A 20,512-nucleotide genomic window follows, 5' to 3' on the forward strand; every position below is an offset into this window, starting at 1 on the left:
AAGGGGAGCGGCTCCTCCTCACCTCCTGTGTCCTGTCACGTCACACAGTGACAGCGAGGGGCGGGGCCGGGCAGCGAGGGGCGGGGCCGGGCAGCGAGGGCGGGGGCCGGGCAGCGAGGGGCGGGGCCGGAGCAGCGAGGGGCGGGCCGGCAAGCGAAGGGCGGGGCCGGACAGCGAGGGGCGGGGCCGGGCAGCGAGGGGCGGGGCGGGGCAGCGAGGGGCGGGCCGGGCAGCCAGGGGCGGGGCCGGGCAGCGAGGGGCGGGGCCGGGCAGCCAGGGGCGGGGCCGGGCAGCGAGAGAGCGGGCCGGATCTGCTCCAATCTCCCCCTCCGCACCCCCCAAAATACACAGAATATACTATAACACACAGTGACAGTCAGAGTCTGGGGCCACTTACTGTGGAGCGCACTGCACACAGGCAGGAGGGCAGCGAGAGCCATCACAAGGACCTTCATGGTCCTGTTGGATGGTCACTGCAATGTGCCCAACACTGGACCTCACACTGATGGTGTCCAACCGGACCTCAGCTCTGAGCCCTCCCTCTGATCTCACTCTGTGGCTGAGCTCACACTGAGCCAATGGGAGGATCTCGGGAGCTGCTCCCAACTTGTCTCCAGGTAAAAGGCCTGAAATAGGTGACCGTTTGGTGGTTTCTCCCTGATTGCAGCGGAGTTCCTTTTCTCAGTCTGTCACCATTCACTGACACTGTTCTCTTCCCTTCCGTGTGTACACTGTGAGCTGTGCCCTGTGTGTACGCTGTGCCCTGTGCCCTGTGTGTACACTGTGAGCTGTGCCCTGTGTGTACACTGTGAGCTGTGCCCTGTGTGTACACTGTGAGCTGTGCCCTGTGTGTACACTGTGAGCTGTGCCCTGTGTGTACACTGTGAGCTGTGCCCTGTGTGTACACTGTGAGCTGTGCCCTGTGTGTACGCTGTGCCCTGTGTGCACACTGTGCCCTGTGTGTACGCTGTGCCCTGTGTGTACGCTGTGCCCTGTGTGTACGCTGTGCCCTGTGTGTACGCTGTGCCCTGTGTGTACGCTGTGCCCTGTGTGTACGCTGTGCCGTGTGTACGCTGTGCCCTGTGTGTACGCTGTGCCGTGTGTACATTGATTCTGTTTGTTTGCTCTCTCCCCCCCTCCATACTCTCCCACCGCCTCACCCCTGCTCTCCCCCCTGTCCACACTCCCCCCACTCTCCCCGCCTGCTCTCCCCCCTCCCTGCTCTACTCGCTCCTGCTCTCCCCTCTCCTTGTGTGTACACTTAGTTTGTATGTGTTCAGTGTGCGCTACATGTGCAAAGTGTGTGCAAAGCGTGTGTACAGCATGTTCTCCATGTGAACTGTGACACATGTACAATCACTGTGTGTTTGTGTCTGACAGAGCCTGAGGTGTTGAGATGTTTTGTTACGCTGATATCGGAGGACAACAATTTTCCGGAGTATCTCGTTGCTGTGATGTTGGAGGATGTTCAGATCTATCACTATGAGAGCAACAGTCGGACAATTGTCATCCGGATTCCCAGTGTACAGACGGCTGTTAATGATCATCACTTCAACATATATCTAGAAATATGGAAGTTAGTTCATACGACAATGAAGGAGAATATGCTGTATATGATGGAGAGCAGAAATATCACGAGCGGTGAGTGGTTTAATATTCCCTGTGAACATCCAGCACTGTTCACTGTGTGCGTGTGAGTGTGTGAGAGAGAGAATGTGTGTGTGTGTGAGTGTGAGACAGTCGGTGATGGACAGACACACTCTGCGCTGATCACAATGGCTGTCAATGGCTATTTCAGGGATTCACTATGTCCAGGTGTTGTCTGGCTGTGAGGTGAGGGAGGACGGCACTACAGACGGACACCTCACAGTCGCGTTCGATGGTGAAGATTTTCTCAGCTTTGACAAAAACGACCTGAGATGGATTTCTGCTGTTCCCGAGGCTCAGACCCTGAGACAGAAACTGGAAAATCAGACAGACATGAATAAGTATTTGAAACAGGACCTGGAGAATGATTGTCCGACTCGGATGGAGGAATACTATCAGCGTTCAAAATCCGCCTTCCAGAGACAGAGTGAGTGTGTGTTGTTACTAATATAAAATCACAGAATCATGTGGCAACTTGTGGCTGCGGATCACCAACCTTATTTGCCTCATTCCGTGCCTTACGCACACGTACTCCCAAACTGCCTTTGTCTGCACAGCATTTCTTGCTGTCCGATCGCTCCTGTTTCTGGAATCTTTATTCTCCCCAGTCCTCGCCAGGCGCCACTGCTCCCAGTCACCGAACAGATCAACTTCAAGATCCTCTCACTCGTTGTCAAATCACCTCCTGCCCTCGCGCCTCCCTATCTCTGTGATTTGCTTGTCCTCCACTCCACCACCCGCTGCCTCCGCTCGGCTGGCTCCAGCCTCCTGATTGTCCCTCGGCCCCTCCGCTCTGCCATGGGTTGCCGTGCCTTTGGATACCACACCCCGAAACTCTGGAACTCTCTACGCACCATCCCAGACTCACGTCTGCGGATGCAGAAACGCCTGTCAAGCCCCCGATTAACAAATCACATATGACAACTGCATTTGGGATTCGATCATTCCCTATATGACCTTATTATATGGTTAAGCCTCGCTGTGTCAGGGTGGGCTCAGTGCTGAGCTGTGTGTGACTGTGCTCCCCTCCCCAGGCCGCCCTGACGTCTCAGTCAGTTACAGGAGGGACGTGGGGGGGAGAGCCCTTCTCTCCTGTCTTGTTACTGGCTTCTATCCGCGGCCCATCGAGGTGACCTGGACAAGGGACGGCAACACTGTCCACGAGGTGGAGTCCAGCGGTGTATTACCCAACCACGACCACACCTTTCAGACAGTGAAGCAGATGGAGCTGGAGACGGGCTCCGCGGGGGAGCAGGGCTTCTCCTGTCTGGTGGAGCACAGCAGCCTCCAGGGGGTGTTGGAGGTGCCGTGGGGTAAGATCAACAACAACAACTCGGGGTTACACAGCAACCTCACACGGGGCAGCGTCTCGAGCACTTAACAGTGGTGGGGCTGACACAGGGGGAGGGGGAGGGGACCGTAAGCACAGTCAGAGAGGAAGGTCTTCAGGTGTGATGTGAAAATGGGGAAGGAGGGGGCAATGTGGAGGGATTGAGGGAAGGATTTGCAGAGTTTCAGACCGTAGTGGCTGTCAGCTCAGCCACTGATGGTGGAGCAGAAGGGACGAGGTATAAGCAGGAGGCCGGAGCCAACCGAGCGGAGGGGGCGGGTGGTGGAGTGAGGAGTAGGAAAGGTTGGGAAACTAAGGAGGTGTCGGGGACGTGTAGACAAGTGTGAGGAACTTGAAGTGGATGTGGTCTCTGATAGGGAGCCGGTGGCGCCTGGTGAGGGCCGGGGTGATGGGGGTGATGGGGGTGATGGGGGTGAGGTGTGTCGAGCGGGTGGTTATACGGGCGGTGGAGTTCTGGATTAGTTGGGGTCTGTGGATAGTGAGGTTGGGGAGACCAGAGAGGAGGGCATTGGAATAGTCAAGGTGGGAGGTGACAAACACATGGACAAGGGTTTTGGTTGTGTTGGGTGTGAGGTAAGGTCGGAGGTGGGCAATGTGGAGGAAAGTGGTCCTGGTCAGGGACCGGATGTGGGGGAGGAAGGACAGCTGAGGGTCGAAGCTGATGCTCAGGTTATGTACAGGTTCAGTAAGTCTTAGGCAAAGGACAGGGAGGTTGAGGAGGTCAAAGCCACAGGAGACATACATGGGTCATCAGCATAAATAAGGTCACAGCGGGAAACAGGAATAACATGAGGTGTCAGTCTGTCTCCGGGAGATCTCTCTGTCTTCTCTAAACAGCCGCCCATCGCCCCTTCTCATCCAACATTCTCTCATACTCCTCACCTCTCTCTCTTCCCATCCTCCAATACTCTGCAGATCTCTCTCTCTCACTTGTTGCTTTCTCTCTTCTCGCCCTCTGACCCTCTCCCTCTCTCAGACTCCGCTCCTCTCTCGCTCTCAGGACCTTAATGAAAGTTTGGTTGTTGTTCACTCCGAACAGATGGGAAAACAGGGAGAACTCCGGCCGGTTCCACTTCCTGGATCCTGGGCCTCATCATCGGGGCTTTGCTGGTGTCTGGGATTGTGGGGATTCTCTTCTGGAAAAGAAAACGAAAGAAAAAAGATGAATGGCACTGTCGCGGGAACCGATTATCAGAGAGAATCATAGAATTATACAGCACAGAAGGAGGCCATTCAGCCCATCGTGTCTGTCTCTTTGAAAAGTGCGATACAAATCAACCCCACTCCCCCGCTCTCCCCCATAGCCCTGATCAACCCCACTCCCCCGCTCTCCCCCATAGCCCTGATCAACCCCACTCCCCCGCTCTCCCCCCATAGCCCTGATCAACCCCACTCCCCCGCTCTCTCCCCATAGCCCTGATCAACCCCACTCCCCGCTCTCCCCCATAGCCCTGATCAACTCCACTCCCCCGCTCGCCCCCCATAGCCCTGATCAACCCCACTCCCCGCGCTCTCCCCCCATAGCCCTGATCAACCCCACTCCCCCGCTCTCCCCCCATAGCCTTGATCAGCTCCCAAAAGCCTTTCAGGCAACACATTCCAGATCCCAACAACTCGCGTCTGATAAAATGTCTCCTCCCCTCCCATCTGTTTCTTTTAACAACTATTTTGAATGGGAGTCCTGGGGTTACCGTCCCACCCGCCAGTGGGAATAGTGTCTCCTTGTTCCCCCTATCGAATCCCCTCATCATTTTCAAAACTTCTGGAGTCTCCTCTGAACCTTCTCTGCTCCAAGGAGAACAATCCTCACGTCTGTGGCCTCTCCTGATAACTGAAGCCCTCATTCCTGGTGCCATCGTGGTCAATCTCCTTTGCACACTCTCCAATGCCTTGACATCAGTCCCAGAAGTGACCACAGTCTATAACTAACCCAAACCCTACAGTGTGGGGCCCAGAACTGAACACAGTCTGTGGCTGAGTCCTAACCAGTGTTTTATATTTATAATTATCACATCATTGGTCCTGTGGTTCATTGACCCCCACACCTGTCACTGTCTGTCTGTGTTACTGAGTGTTGTGTGTGAGAGTGTGAGACCGGCTGTTGTCTGTATGTGTGAGATTGGGTTTTATATATGTGTGTGTTGTCTCTGTGTGTGTAACTGACTGTTGTGTGTGTGTGTGTGTGTGTAACTGACTGTTGTGTGTGTGTGTGTTTGAGGACTGAACGAGCATCACTGGGTCTGTGTGTAATTGACGTCTGTTTATTGACAGGACCCGGGACTCACCAGTACAGCCGTCCATCCAGTAAGTGAATAACAGTGCGGCTGTACACCGGGTCAGACTACACTCTGCAAGTGGACGTGTGTGACGTGTTCTCTGCTCACCTCACTGTCAAACCCTACAATGTACAGCAATTTCTGTCTGTCTGACTGACTGTCTGACTGTAATGTACAGGCGTTTCCTGTCTGACTGTGACATACAGGCATTTTCCCTGTGACTGACTGACTGTAACATAGAGATATTGTCTCTCTGACTCTGACTCCATCTTCTATCTGTTTCTGGTCACAGGTGTAGAAAGCGGCCAATCATCCAATGGTCAATTAACAGGTAAGAGCCGGTCAGCGCCACACGGCCTCTCGTGATCCCCAGTCACTAACCCGCTGTGAGGATCAGGACTGGGCTGTGACAGTGCCACTGGGGGAGTGGGGGAGTGAGTGAGGGAGTGAGGGACTGGGCTGTGACAGGGCCACTGGGGGAGTGGGGGAGTGAGTGAGGGAGTGAGGGACTGGGCTGTGACAGGGCCACTGGGGGAGTGGAATCCCCCCCCCGCGCTCACCGGGGACGTCCTTCCTGAGACCGGGAAGTGATCCCAGTGAAGCTCACAGGGTATTGGCCATCCAGTGCCCACTGGCACCGGGGCCCTGGCACTGAGCGGGTTACCACTGGCCACTGGGGAAGCCACGCGGCCCACTCGGCTCCTGTTATCCTGCGGCCAAAGCCCTGAGGGGTCGGGCAGTCCTCGCTGGACAAGCAGCGGGAAGCTGCCAGACAGGGCTCTCAGGGGGTCACACACACTCACTCACACACTCACACACTCACTCTCACACACACACTCACACTGAGACAGGGCTCTCAGGGGCTAAGCTGTGGGTTTAGTGGGTTAGACTCCAGCAGTTACCCCAACGCACACTCTGGGTCCCCTCCAAACCACACTCACTCACACACTCACACGCACTCTCTGGGTCCCCCCCAAACCACTCACACTCACACACACTCACACACTCACACACACACTCGGGGTCCCCCCCAAACCACTCACACACTCACTCACACACACACACACTCGGGGTCCCCAAGCCTTGGCTCTGGCCAACCCTCTCCAGGGTCAGGTAACCACCATGTGTCCTGCACAGAGAGAGAGAGCACTCCATCCCAGACACGGGGAGAGATCCGTGTGGAGGTGACATACACACGTGTGACTCTCAGGCCTGGTTTGGGGACTGTTAAGCACAGTGATGGTTTCCACGTGTGTCAGACACGCGGCTGATCACAGTGATGGTTTCCACGTGTGTCAGACACGCGGCTGATCACAGTGATGGTTTCCACGTGTGTCAGACATGCGGCTGATCACAGTGATGGTTTCCACGTGTGTCAGACACGCGGCTGATCACAGTGATTGTTTCCACGTGTGTCAGACACGCGGCTGATCACAGTCCGTTGTCTCTGTGTGTGACCCGGTGATTGGGGACTTAATGACCGTCACTGGTCTCTGTTTGTGAGTGACCTCTGTTTGATTACAGAACCTGGGAGTCTCCAGTCCCACCGTCCATCAGTCAGTGAGTAACAGTGAGGCTGAACACGTACCAATGGACATGAACTCAGTGTCTGTGTGACTGTGACGTGTTCCGTGTTCACTTGTATTTCAGAACTCTGGGATCACAGGTGTTTTGTGACTAACTCCTATGTATAGGCACTGACTGTACTGATGTACAGGAGTTTACTGTGTCTGTTATGTACAGTCGCTTCCTAACCAACAGTATTTTACTCTCCAGTTGTCGCCCCTGATTTACCTGTTTCATTAGTATCTGATCAGTAACGTGTGTAATACATACACCCGGTCTCCGGCTTTGTGTCCAGAGGAGCGGAGCACAAACATACAGAAACCTGTGACTTTTATATTAACAAGAAACTGTGAACTTTATATACACACACGAGCTGTGTAGCTGTGGCTGTAGCTGTGATTGTAGCTGTGGCTGTTGCTGTTGCTGTGGCTGTAGCTGTGTCTGTAGCTGTGGCTGTGTCTGTAGCTGTGTCTGTAGCTGTGGCTGTAACTGTGGCTGTGGCTGTGGCTGTGGCTATGGCTGTGGCTGTAGTTGTGGCTGTGGCTGTGGCTGTAGCTGTGTCTGTGGCTGTGGCTGTGCCTGTGGCTATGGCTGTAGCTGTGGCTATGGCTGTAGCTGTGGCTGTGGCTATGGCTGTGGCTGTGGCTGTAGCTGTGGCTATGGCTGTAGCTGTGTCTGTAGCTGTGGCTATGGCTGTAGCTGTGGCTCTGGCTATGGCTGTGGCTGTGGCTATGGCTGTGGCTGTGGCTGTGGCTATGGCTGTAGTTGTGTCTGTGGCTGTGGCTGTGGCTGTGCCTGTGGCTATGGCTGTAGCTGTGGCTATGGCTGTAGCTGTGGCTGTGGCTGTAGCTGTGGCTGTTGCTGTTAAGTTTCCAACCAAAGGATCCGATGTGAAATGTGGATTTCAGTATTAAACACTCACAAACCATTTAAAGTGCCACAAACACTGTGTTCACCTTCAGCCAAACTGCCCGACATTTAAACAAGAGTGTGTTCAGGTCACAGCTCAATGTGCCCTCTCCAAGAAATATGCCCACGACACTCCCCTCTTCTGAGACTTTTCTGATGAGGTACAAATGATGTCTCTCTATTAATCGGTGATCGTGTGTCAAACGGAGAGAACTATTACATTTATATGAGAACAGAATATGCAAAAACAGAGACTGTTTCATATCTAAAGAAGAAAAGTGTGACTTTTATATCAAATGGAGAGAAATGTTGTATTAATATAAAGACAGAGAATGTTTCATGTACAGTGTATATAACCGATTAGATTTATTTGTAGCATTAAAGGAATGTGTGTGATGTGTAACACGGCTGTACAGGAAGGTTGTGTCACCTGTAACCAGTCTGTGTAACAGCAGCTCATGTGTGTTCTGCGCTGTGATTCACAGAACATTTATTCTTTGTGAGTTTCAGCAACAAATCAAAATAAACTGTGACACAAACGGCCAATTAATATTGGAGCCAAATCCATCATTATAAACACATGGACTGTAGTGTGTGAGCGAGTGTGAGAGTCACTGTGATCACACTCAGACTGTAGTGTGTGAGCGAGTGTGAGAGTCACTGTGATCACTCTCAGACTGTAGTGTGAGCGAGTGTGAGCGTCACTGTGATCACACTCAGACTGTAGTGTGTGAGCGAGTGTGAGCGTCACTGTGATCACACTCAGACTGTAGTGTGTGAGCGAGTGTGAGAGTCACTGTGATCACTCTCAGACTGTAGTGTGTGAGCGAGTGTGAGAGTCACTGTGATCACACTCAGACTGTAGTGTGTGAGCGAGTGTGAGAGTCACTGTGATCACACTCAGACTGTAGTGTGTGAGCGAGTGTGAGAGTCACAGTGATCACACTCAGACTGTAGTGTGAGCGAGTGCGTCACTGATCACAATCAGACTGTAGTGTGTGAGCGAGTGTGAGAGTCACTGTGATCACAGTCAGACTGTAGTGTGTGAGCGAGTGTGAGAGTCACTGTGATCACAGTCAGACTGTAGTGTGTGAGCGAGTGTGAGAGTCACTGTGATCACTCTCAGACTGTAGTGTGTGAGCGAGTGTGAGAGTCACTGTGATCACTCTCAGACTGTACCCCCCCCCCGGGGCCGTGCCTCCCCCCCGGGGCCGTGCCCCCCCATCGGGGCCGTGCCCCCCCCGGGGCCGTGCCCCCCCGGGCCGTGCCCCGGGGCCGTGCCCCCCCGGCCGTGCCCCCCCGGGGCCGTGCCCCCCCCCGGGGCTGTCCTGTCATGTCACACAGTGAGCCGGACAGCGAGGCGGGGCCGGGCAGCGAGGGGCGGGGCCGGGCAGCGAGGGGCGGGGCCGGCAGCGAGGGGCGGGGCCGGGCAGCGAGGGGCGGGGCCGGCAGCGAGGGGCGGGGCCGGACAGCGAGGGGCGGGGCATGGCAGTGAGGGGCGGGGCATGGCAGTGAGGGGCGGGGCATGGCAGCGAGGGGCGGGGCCGGGCAGCGAGGGGCGGGGCCGGGCAGCGAGGAGCGGGGCCGGGCAGCGAGGGGCGGGGCCGGGCAGCGAGGGGCGGGGCCGGGCAGCGAGGGGCGGGGCATGGCAGCGAGGGGCGGGGCAGGCAGCGAGGGGCGGGGCCGGGCAGCGAGGGGCGGGGCCGGGCAGCGAGGGGCGGGGCCGGGCAGCGAGGGGCGGGGCAGGGCAGCGAGGGGCGGGGCAGGGCAGCGAGGGGCGGGGCCGGGCAGGGAGCGAGAGAGAGGCCATTCCTTCCCGCCGCTGTGCCACCGTGAGGCTGTACCTGTTGTTCACTGTATAACAAATGGATGATCCGTCCAATCACCGCCACATGTCGGGGACACAGTCGGGATCTCGGGGCCTTTTTCCCGCCTCTCCAGCTCGGGGGCGGCACGTGATCGGCTCCAACTGCCACTGAGCGCCGAGCGCAGCCTCGAGCGGGAGCCGTTGGGCAGCAGCAGCGTCACGTGGGTCTGAGTCCAGCCAATCGGGAGCGGGAGTTGGGGGCGTCACGTGGTCTGAGCGCGGGCGGGAGCCGTTGGGGGGCGTCACGTGGTCTGAGCGCGGGCGGGAGCCGTTGGGGGCCGTCACGTGGTCTGAGCGCGGGCGGGAGCCGTTGGGGGGCGTCACGTGGTCTGAGCGCGGGCGGGAGCCGTTGGGGGCCGTCACTTGACCCTCTCACACACCATCAGCAGTTTCCTCACAGCAAAGCGGCTCTTTCCCCAGTGACCAGTGAGGAGCGGCTCCACACAGTTGAGTTGTCTTCCCACTGCTCCTGAAGCCAGGCTGGGCCAACTGTCGGCCCGCGGGCCTGATCCGGCCCGGAGAGAGATTCCCCACCCCTCCCCCACCCTCTCCTCCACCAACCGCCCTCTGCCATCTCCCCACCTGCCCCCGGCTTCATGTCCCCCCACTCACTCACACCCCGTCTAGCCCCCCCACCGCCCACCGCCATTGTGTTTTGCCCCCTCCCCCCCCCCCCCCGCCCTCTGTACCTCATTCCTGGAGTCCCTCCGCCTCGCTGCCTCCCTCCCGCCCCTCTTTCAAGGCCACGTCAAGACCCTGACTCTTGACTTGGGGTCTTGGCTGAGCGGAGGGAGGGCCTGAGGTCTGTGATTACAAACAGGAGCCGTAACCCCCCCCCACTCCGAGCTGTGACCCCTCCCCCTCAGGTCTGAAATGCTGTGACCGTCCAGTGCCTTGGGACGTCCTCCCGACGTGAAAGGCGCTGTACACATGTAATGTTGTTGTTGTTGTTGACGTGGGGTGGTGTCCCGGAGCGCTTGACAGTGGTGGAGTCTGACCCCGAGGCAGGGGGAGAGGGAGGGGGAAGGAGACCGTAACCCCCATCAAAAAGGATGGTCTTGAGGCAGGACTTGAGAGTGGGGAGGGAGGGGGAAAGGCACAGGGATTGAGGGGAGAGCTTCGGGGTGTAGTGACTGAAAGCTCCGATGGTGGAGCGGAGGGGGTGAGGGACAAACCGGAGGCCGGAGGCAGCCGAGCAGCGGCAGCGGGCGGTGGAGTGGGGGGTCAGCAGGTCAGATAGTTAGGGACATGTAGATGACAAAAGAAGATGGAGCCTTGGGGTACCCGCAGGTGCCCGGGTGTGGGCGGGAGGGAGAGACCCTTTGCCGAGATGTGGTGTTGGCAGTTAGTCAGTAGGACTGGAACCATGTGAGTGCGGTCCCACTGAGGAGGGTGAGGGAGGAGAGGCGGTGGAGGAGGATGGAGTGGTCGACTGTGTTGAACGTGGGGGAGAGGTCGAGGAGGTCGAGGAGGGAGTGGGAGCGCTGGTCACAGAGAGAGAGAGAGAGGACGCCATTTGTTAATTTGATGAGCGCTGTCTCTGTGCTGTCGGCCGTCACCGTGAAAACCAGACTGGAGGAGGGAGCGGAGGGGCTCGAGCGGGGAGTGCAGGGGCTCGAGGAGGAAGTGGAGGGGCTCGAGGAGGAAGTGGAGGGGGCCAAGAAGGGAGTGGAGGGGCTCGCGTAGAGAGTGGAGGGGATCGAGGAAAGAGCGGAGAGGGTCGAGGAGAGAGTGGAGGGGCTCGAGAAGGGTGTGGATGGGCTCGAGGAGGGAGCGGAGGGGCTCAAGGAGGGAGTGGAGGGGCTCGAGGGGAGAGTGGAGGGGCTCGAGGGGAGAGTGGAGGGGCTCGAGGGGAGAGTGGAGGGGCTCGAGGGGAGAGTGGAGCAGTTTGTGGAGGGAGGGGTGTAACTCGCGTTCCAGGGGCTTCGTCAGGAAGGTCGGGTCGAGGGTAGGTTTTTTTTAGGAGATACTGCACTCACTCACTCTCACTCACTCACTCACTCACTCACTCACTCACTCACTCACAGACACACTGACAGTCACAATCACAGTCATATTCACACACACACTCACACCCTCTCTCACACACTCACAGCCTCTCGCACACACACACACACCCTCTCACACACACTCACAGCCTCTCCCACACACTCACACCCTCTCTCACACACTCACAGCCTCTCGCACACACACACACACCCTCTCACACACACTCACAGCCTCTCACACACTCACACCCTCTCTCACACACACACCCTCTCTCACACACTCACACCCTCTTTCACACACACACGCACCCTCTCACACACACTCACAGCCTGTCTCACACACACTCACACCCTCTCTCACACACACACACACCCTCTCAAACACACTCACACCCTCTCTCTCATCACACACACCCTCTCAAACACACACACACCCTCTCTCACACACTCACACCCTCTCTCCCACACACTCACACCCTCTCTCTCACACACACACACCCCCACGGGGAGGAACCACAGATCACAACCTGTTTCAGAGCCTTTTCCCGGAGACCCGTTACGAGCGGCTCCCGAGATCCTCCCATTGGCGGTGAGTGAGTCAGTGTGAGATCAGTCAGAGAGGGAGTGAGTGAGATCAGAGAGGCCTTAGGGCTGAGGTCCGGTTGGACACCATCAGTGTGAGGTCCAGTGTTGGGCACATTGCAGTGACCATCCAACAGGACCATGAAGGTCCTTGTGATGGCTCTCGCTGCCCTCCTGCCTGTGTGCAGTGCGCTCCACAGTAAGTGGCCCCAGACTCTGACTGTCACTGTGTGTTATAGTATATTCTGTGTATTTTGGGGGGTGCGGAGGGGGAGATTGGAGCAGAGATTGCAGCGGAGTTCCTTTTCTCAGTCTGTCACCATTCACTGACACTGTACTCTTCCCTTCCGTGTGTACACTGTGAGCTGTGCCCTGTGTGTACACTGTGAGCTGTGCCCTGTGTGTACACTGTGAGCTGTGCCCTGTGTGTACACTGTGAGCTGTGCCCTGTGTGTACGCTGTGCCTTGTGTGTACACTGTGAGCTGTGCCCTGTGTGTACACTGTGAGCTGTGCCGTGTGTATACACTGTGAGCTGTGCCCTGTGTGTACACTGTGAGCTGTGCCCTGTGTGTACACTGTGAGCTGTGCCGTGTGTGTACACTGTGAGCTGTGCCCTGTGTGTACACTGTGAGCTGTGCCGTGTGTGTACACTGTGAGCTGTGCCCTGTGTGTACACTGTGAGCTGTGCCCAGTGTGTACACTGTGAGCTGTGCCCTGTGTGTACACTGTGCCCTGTGTGTACACTGTGAGCTGTGTGGGCATTTGACAGTTGCGAGCGTGTGCTGTATGTGACAAGTGTGTGTGAAGCGTGTGAACAGTATGTACTCAGTGACCTGTTACACACGTACAATCAGTGTGTGTGTTTGTGTCTGACAGAGCCTCAGGTGTTGAGATACTTACACACACTGGTGTCAGCGGACGGAGAACTTCCAGAGTACTACTGTGCTGTGATGTTGGAGGATGTTGAGATCTATCACTACGACAGCAACAGTGAGAGAATTGTCAGTCGGATTCCCGGTGTTCAGACGGCTGTTAGAGAACAGCGCTTCCCTGTACGTGTGGAGAGGGTGAAGGCAGATTATATGACGGTGAAGGAGAATATGTTGTATATGATGAAGAGGAGGAATATTACGAGCGGTGAGTGGTTTAATATTCACTGTAAACATCCAGCGCCGTTCACTGTGTGTGTGTGTTGAGTACATGTGAGTGTGTGTGTGTCTTTGTCATTGTGTGTTTGTGTGAGTTTCCGTGTATCTGTGTGAGTGTGTGTTTGTGGGTGTGTTGAGTACATGTGAGGGAGACGAGGTGTGTGTCTCTGTCATTGTGTGTGCGGTGTGTGTTTGTGGTGTACAAGTGTGAGGGGGAGTCAGTGAGTGTTTTTTTCTCTTTGTCAGTGAGTGTGTGAGACAGTCGGTGATGGACAGACACACTCTGCACTGATCACAATGGCTGTCAATGGCTATTTCAGGGGCTCACTATGGCCAGGTGTTGTCTGGCTGTGAGGTGAGGGAGGACGGCACTACAGACGGACACATCACAGTCGCGTTCGATGGGGAAGATTTTCTCAGCTTTGACAAAAACGACCTGAGATGGATTTCTGCTGCTCCCGAGGCTCAGACCCTGAGACGGAAACTGGACAACGACAGAGACATGAATCAGTATTGGAAACAGAAACTGGAGAATGATTGTCTTAATCGGATGGAGGAATACTATCAGTATTCAAAGTCCACCTTCCAGCGACAGAGTGAGTGTGTGTTGTTACTAATATGGCCTTATTATATGGTTAAGCCTCGCTGTGTCAGGGTGGGCTCAGTGCTGAGCTGTGTGTGACTGTGCTCCCCTCCCCAGGCCGCCCTGACGTCTCAGTCAGTTACAGGAGGGACGTGGGGGGGAGAGCCCTTCTCTCCTGTCTTGTTACTGGCTTCTATCCGCGGCCCATCGAGGTGACCTGGACAAGGGACGGCAACACTGTCCACGAGGTGGAGTCCAGCGGTGTATTACCCAACCACGACCACACCTTTCAGACAGTGAAGCAGATGGAGCTGGAGACGGGCTCCGCGGGGGAGCAGGGCTTCTCCTGTCTGGTGGAGCACAGCAGCCTCCAGGGGGTGTTGGAGGTGCCGTGGGGTAAGATCAACAACAACAACTCGGGGTTACACAGCAACCTCACACGGGGCAGCGTCTCGAGCACTTAACAGTGGTGGGGCTGACACAGGGGGAGGGGGAGGGGACCGTAAGCACAGTCAGAGAGGAAGGTCTTCAGGTGTGATGTGAAAATGGGGAAGGAGGGGGCAATGTGGAGGGATTGAGGGAAGGATTTGCAGAGTTTCAGACCGTAGTGGCCGTCAGCTCGGCCACTGATGGTGGAGCAGAAGGGACGAGGTATAAGCAGGAGGCCGGAGCCAACCGAGCGGAGGGGGCGGGTGGTGGAGTGAGGAGTAGGAAAGGTTGGGAAACTAAGGAGGTGCCGGGGACGTGTAGACAAGTGTGAGGATCTTGAAGTGGATGTGTTCTCTGAGTCCTGTGGAGTCCTGTAGCTCAGTGGTTAGAGCACTCGCTTTGCAAGCGAGAGACCTGAGTTCAATTCCAGGCAGAGGGCGAAACCTCGGGCAAGTTTCCTTACTCCACACAGAGCCTAATAATAATCCCTCCAAAAAACCAAAAACAATATAATAAAATTGGTCATTTTCAATCTACGACTGTTTGTGGGACATTGCTGTGCGCAATTGGCTGCCGCGTTCGCCCTCAAATATACAGTCAATTCACTTTACAGTATATTCTGTGAAGCGCTTTGGGACGTCCTCCCGACGTGAAAAGCGCTATATCAAATGCAAGGATTATTATTATTATTATTATAGGGAGCCAGTGGCGCCTGGTGAGGGCCGGGGTGATGGGGGTGATAGGTGTGATGGGGGTGAGGTGTGTCGAGCGGGTGGTTATACGGGCGGTGGAGTTCTGGATTATTTGGGGTCTGTGGATAGTGAGGTTGGGGAGACCAGAGAGGAGGGCATTGGAATAGTCAAGGTGGGAGGTGACAAACACATGGACAAGGGTTTTGGTTGTGTTGGGTGTGAGGTAAGGTCGGAGGTGGGCAATGTGGAGGAAAGTGGTCCTGGTCAGGGACCGGATGTGGGGGGGGAAGGACAGCTGAGGGTCGAACCTGACGCTCAGGTTATGTACAGGTTCAGTGAGTCTAAGGCAAAGGGCGGTGAGGTTGAGGAGGTCATAGCCACAGGAGACACGATGGGAGCCAAGGAGTATGGCTTCTGTCTTGTTGATGTTCAGCTACAGGAAGTTTACGCTCAACCAGTCCTTGATGTCTGACAAACAAACTGACAGGACATCAGGGATCTGGAGTCACAGCTGGAGGAGGATTGGGTGTCAACCACATACATAGGTCATCCACACACATAAGGTCACAGCGGGAAACCGGGAATAACATGAGGTGTCAGTCTGTCTCCGGGAGAACTCTCTGTCTTCTCTAAACAGCCGCCCATCGCCCCTTCTCATCCCGTTCTCCAATATTCTCTCATACTCCTCACCTCTCTCTCTTCCCGTCCTCCAATACTCTGCAGATCTCTCTCTCTCTCGATTTGCATTCTCTCATCTCGTCCTCTGACCCTCTCCCTCTCTCAGACTCCTCTCCTCTCTCACTCTAATGTTGCTGTTCACTCCGAACAGATGGGAAAACAAAGAAAACTCCGTCCGGTTCCACTTCCTGGATCCCGGGCCGGATCATTTTGCAGGCGTCTGGGATTGTTGTTGGGATTCTCGTCTGAAAATGAGAAAAGGTGAATAAATGGGACCGTCGCGGAGGCCGATTATCAGAGAGAACCACAGAATCATACAGCATAGGAGGAGGCCATTCAGCCCATCGTGTCTGTTCCAGCTCTTTGAAAAGTGCTATCAAAATCAACCCCACTCCCCCGCTGTCTCCCCATAGCCCTGATCAACCCCACTCCCCCGCTCTCTCCCCATAGCCCTGATCAACCCCACTCCCCCGCTCTCTCCCCATAGCCCTGTTCAACCCCACTCCCCCGCTCTCTCCCCATAGCCCTGTTCAACCCCACTCCCCCGCTCTCTCCCCATAGCCCTGATCAACCCCACTCCCCCGCTCTCTCCCCATAGCCCTGATCAACCCCACTCCCCCGCTCTCTCCCCATAGCCCTGATCAACCCCACTCCCCGCTCTCTCCCCATAGCCCTGATCAACCCCACTCCCCCGCTCTCTCCCCATAGCCCTGATCAGCTTCCAACAGCCTTTCAGGCAACACATTCCAAATCCCAACAACTCGCTTCTGATAAAATGTCTCCTCCCCTCCCCTCTGTTTCAGGCCTTTATCACTGGTCCACACCTTTATCCCCTCAAGGCTGGACTATGGGAACTCTCCCCTCGTCGGCCTTCCCGGCCCTCCCTCCACACGGCAGGTCATTCAGAACTCTGCAGCTCATGTATTGTCCCGCACCAGACACCGCGCACACATCACTCCCACCCTCGCCCTCACCCTCACTCCCACCCTCGCCCTCACTCCCACCCTCGCTCGCCTACACTGGCTCCCCATCCTCCAGTGGATCGAATTCAAGATCCTCATCGTCACCTACAAGGCCATTCACAGCCTCGCTCCCTCCTACCTCTCCAACCTACTATCCCCCTACCTACCTGCCTGTACCCTCCGTTCCTCTGGCTCCGGTCTGCTCTACGTCCCCCGCCCCAACCGCCCGACCATCTGTGGCCTTCAGCCTCTCAGCCCCGAGGCTCTGGAACTCCATCCCCAGTGCCTTTGCCGCTTCCTCCCTTTCCTCCTTCAAGGCCGGTCTCAAGACCTTTCTCTTTGACCTTCAGCCTTCAGCTCCGCTCTCGACTCTCTACCCCCTCCTCACCCCCTCCCTTCCCTCTCCTCACCATGACCATCTCCCCCCTCCTCGCTCCTCCCCTTCCCTCACCATTTCCCCCCCTCCTCGCTCCCTCCCTTCCCCCCCCTCACCCTGACCATCTCTCCCATCCTCTCTCCCTCCCTCCCCTCACTCTGACCATTTCCCCCCAATGCTCGGGTCCTGACCCAACTGTACAGCGCCTTCGGACGTCCTCCTGATGTGAAAGGCGCTCTATAAATGGAATCTTGTTGTTCTTGTTGTTTCTTTTAACAGCTATTTTAAGTCGGTGTCCTCGGGTTACCGACCCACGCGCCAGTGGGAATAGTGTCTCCTTGTACCCCCTATCGAATCCCCTCATCATTTTCAAAACTTCTAGAGTCTCCTCTGCTCCAAGGAGAATAATCCTCGCGTCTGTGGCCTCCTGATAACTGAAGCCCTCATTCCTGGTGCCATCGCGGTCAATCTCCTTTGCACACTCTCCAATGCCTTGACATCCTTCCTACAGTGTGGGGCCCAGAACTGAACACAGTCTCTAACTAACTCTAACCCTACAGTGTGGGGCCCAGAACTGAACAGTCTCTAACTAACCCAAACCCTATAGTGTGGGGCCCAGAACTGAACACAGTCTGTGTCTCAGGCGTAACCAGTGTTTTATAATTATAACATCACTGGTCCTGTGGTTCACTGACCCCCACACCCGTCACTGTCTGTCTGTGTTACTGGGTGTTGTGTGTGTGTGACTGTGAGACCGGCTGTTGTCTGTATATGTGAGACCGGGTTTTATATGTGTGTTGTCTCTGTGTGTGTAACTGACTGTTGTGTGTGTGAGGGCTGAACGAGCATCACTGGGTCTGTGTGTAATTGACGTCTGTTTATTGACAGGACCCGGGACTCACCAGTACAGCCGTCCATCCAGTAAGTGAATAACAGTGCGGCTGTACACCGGGTCAGACTACACTCTGCAAGTGGACGTGTGTGACGTGTTCTCTGCTCACCTCACTGTCAAACCCTACAATGTACAGCAATTTCTGTCTGTCTGACTGACTGTCTGACTGTAATGTACAGGCGTTTCCTGTCTGACTGTGACATACAGGCATTTTCTCTGTGACTGACTGACTATAACATAGAGATATTGACTGTCTGACTCTGACTCCATCTTTCATCTGTTTCTGGTCACAGGTGAAGAAAGCGGCCAATCATCCAATGGTCAATTAACAGGTAAGAGCCGGTCAGCGCCACACGGCCTCTCGTGATCCCCAGTCACTAACCCGCTGTGAGGATCAGGACTGGGCTGTGACAGTGCCACTGGGGGAGTGGAATCCCCCCCCACCCCCCCCCCGCGCTCACCGGGGACGTCCTTCCTGAGACCAGGAAGTGATCCCAGTGAAGCTCACAGGGTATTGGCCATCCAGTGCCCACTGGCACCGGGGCCCTGGCACTGAGCGGGTTACCACTGGCCACTGGCGCAGCCACGCGGCCCACTCGGCTCCTGTTATCCTGCGGCCAAAGCCCTGAGGGGTCGGGCAGTCCTCGCTGGACAAGCAGCGGGAAGCTGCCAGACAGGGCTCTCAGGGGCAAAGCTGTGGGTTTAGTGGGTTAGACTCCAGCAGTTACCCCAACGCACACTCTGGGTCCCCTCCAAACCACTCACACTCACACACACTCACACACACTCACTCACACTCACACACACACACTCTGGGTCCCCCCCAAACCACTCACACACACTCACTCACTCACACACACTCGGGGTCCCCAAGCCTTGGCTCTGGCCAACCCTCTCCAGGGTCAGGTAAACACCATGTGTCCTGCACAGAGAGAGAGAGAGCACTCCATCCCAGACACGGGGAGAGATCCGTGTGGAGGTGACATACACACGTGTGACTCTCAGGCCTGGTTTGGGGACTGTTAAGCACAGTGATGGTTTCCACGTGTGTCAGACACGCGGCTGATCACAGTGATGGTTTCCACGTGTGTCAGACACGCGGCTGATCACAGTGATGGTTTCCACGTGTGTCAGACACGCGGCTGATCACAGTGATGGTTTCCACGTGTGTCAGACACGCGGCTGATCACAGTCCGTTGTCTCTGTGTGTGACCCGGTGATTGGGGACTTAATGACCGTCACTGGTCTCTGTTTGTGAGTGACCTCTGTTTGATTACAGAACCTGGGAGTCTCCAGTCCCACCGTCCATCAGTCAGTGAGTAACAGTGAGGCTGAACACGTACCAATGGACATGAACTCAGTGACATGTGTAATAAATAAACCCAGTCCCTGCTCTTTGTGAAGAGGAGCAGCGCATAAACATACTTTATATTAATTTTTTATACACTTTTTGTGAACATCTTTTATAAACTTGTGACTTTTATATAAAATGAAGAGAATTGTTGTATTTATATAAATACAAAGAATGTTTCATATACAGTGTATATAACCGATTAGATTTATTTGTAGCATTAAAGGAATGTGTGTGATGTGTAACACGGCTGTACAGGAAGGTTGTGTCACCTGTAACCAGTCTGTGTAACAGCAGCTCATGTGTGTTCTGCGCTGTGATTCACAGAACATTTATTCTTTGTGAGTTTCAGCAACAAATCAAAATAAACTGTGACACAAACGGCCAATTAATATTGGAGCCAAATCCATCATTATAAACACATGGACTGTAGTGTGTGAGCGAGTGTGAGAGTCACTGTGATCACACTCAGACTGTAGTGTGAGCGAGTGTGAGAGTCACTGTGATCACACTCAGACTGTAGTGTGTGAGCGAGTGTGAAAGTCACTGTGATCACACTCAGACTGTAGTGTGAGCGAGTGTGAGAGTCACTGTGATCACACTCAGACTGTAGTGTGAGCGAGTGTGAGAGTCACTGTGATCACACTCAGACTGTAGTGTGTGAGCGAGTGTGAGAGTCACTGTGATCACTCTCAGACTGTAGTGTGTGAGCGAGTGTGAGAGTCACTGTGATCACTCTCAGACTGTAGTGTGTGAGCGAGTGTGAGTCACTGTGATCACTCTCAGACTGAAGTGTGTGAGCGAGTGTGAGAGTCACTGTGATCACTCTCAGACTGTAGTGTGTGAGCGAGTGTGAGTCACTGTGATCACACTCAGACTGTACCCCCCCCCCGGGGCTGTGCCCCCCCCCCGGAGCTGTGCCCCCCCCCGGAGCTGTGCCCCCCCCCCGGGGCTGTGCCCCCCCCGTGGGGCTGTACCTGTTGCTCACTGTATAACAAATGGATGATCCGTCCAATCACCGCCACATGTCGGGGACACAGTCGGGATCTCGGGGCCTTTTTCCCGCCTCTCCAGCTCGGGGGCGGCACGTGATCGGCTCCAACTGCCACTGAGCGCCGAGCGCAGCCTCGAGCGGGAGCCGTTGGGCAGCAGCAGCGTCACGTGGGTCTGAGTCCAGCCAATCGGGAGCGGGAGTTGGGGAGGAGCACGTGGTC

General features: G+C 55.6%; 2 protein-coding genes across 4 annotated transcripts in view; both read left to right on the forward strand.

Moving 5' to 3' along the window:
• The window catches only part of LOC121852259 (major histocompatibility complex class I-related gene protein-like), an 8,895-nt gene extending 3,589 nt beyond the window's left edge, over nt 1–5,306 (forward strand). Inside the window, exons 2-6 of the mRNA XM_042346354.1 lie at nt 1,266–1,641; nt 1,799–2,074; nt 2,622–2,960; nt 4,038–4,233; nt 5,270–5,306. Of these exons, the coding sequence (XP_042202288.1) occupies nt 1,266–1,641; nt 1,799–2,074; nt 2,622–2,960; nt 4,038–4,233; nt 5,270–5,306 (1,224 nt within the window). The remainder of the gene's footprint in view (nt 1–1,265; nt 1,642–1,798; nt 2,075–2,621; nt 2,961–4,037; nt 4,234–5,269) is intronic.
• Nucleotides 5,307–12,199: 6,893 nt separating this feature from the next.
• Nucleotides 12,200–19,680, forward strand: LOC103172952 (class I histocompatibility antigen, F10 alpha chain-like). 3 transcript variants are annotated; one of them, XR_006086064.1, is made up of 8 exons: nt 12,200–12,385; nt 13,064–13,324; nt 13,656–13,931; nt 14,036–14,314; nt 15,869–15,978; nt 17,944–18,077; nt 18,241–18,279; nt 19,227–19,680. XR_006086064.1 is itself a non-coding variant. In XM_042346352.1 (5 exons), exons 1-5 carry the CDS (start codon nt 12,328–12,330, stop codon nt 15,964–15,966), a joined length of 972 nt encoding a protein of 323 aa, XP_042202286.1. In that variant the 5' UTR covers nt 12,200–12,327; the 3' UTR covers nt 15,967–16,054. The 3 variants fall into 3 exon arrangements, 1 of the variants encoding a protein (XP_042202286.1); XR_006086065.1 differs by having other exon boundaries at nt 17,944–17,976; XM_042346352.1 differs by lacking the exons at nt 17,944–18,077; nt 18,241–18,279; nt 19,227–19,680 and having other exon boundaries at nt 15,869–16,054.
• Nucleotides 19,681–20,512: the final 832 nt, after the last annotated feature.

Source organism: Callorhinchus milii, unplaced genomic scaffold (genome assembly GCF_018977255.1).
Source record: "Callorhinchus milii isolate IMCB2004 unplaced genomic scaffold, IMCB_Cmil_1.0 Scaffold649, whole genome shotgun sequence".
NCBI lineage: Eukaryota > Metazoa > Chordata > Chondrichthyes > Chimaeriformes > Callorhinchidae > Callorhinchus > Callorhinchus milii.

What these genes read in the sequence shown, in the direction of transcription:
- LOC103172952 (XM_042346352.1), top strand. Translation starts at nt 12,328, where the DNA reads ATGAAGGTCCTTGTGATGGCTCTCGCTGCCCTCCTGCCTGTGTGCAGT. An exon ending in GAGGAGGAATATTACGAGCG is followed by an intron (nt 13,325 to 13,655) that starts GTGAGTGGTTTA and finishes TGGCTATTTCAG; the next exon opens with GGGCTCACTATGGCCAGGTG. An exon ending in GGTGTTGGAGGTGCCGTGGG is followed by an intron (nt 14,315 to 15,868) that starts GTAAGATCAACA and finishes CACTCCGAACAG; the next exon opens with ATGGGAAAACAAAGAAAACT.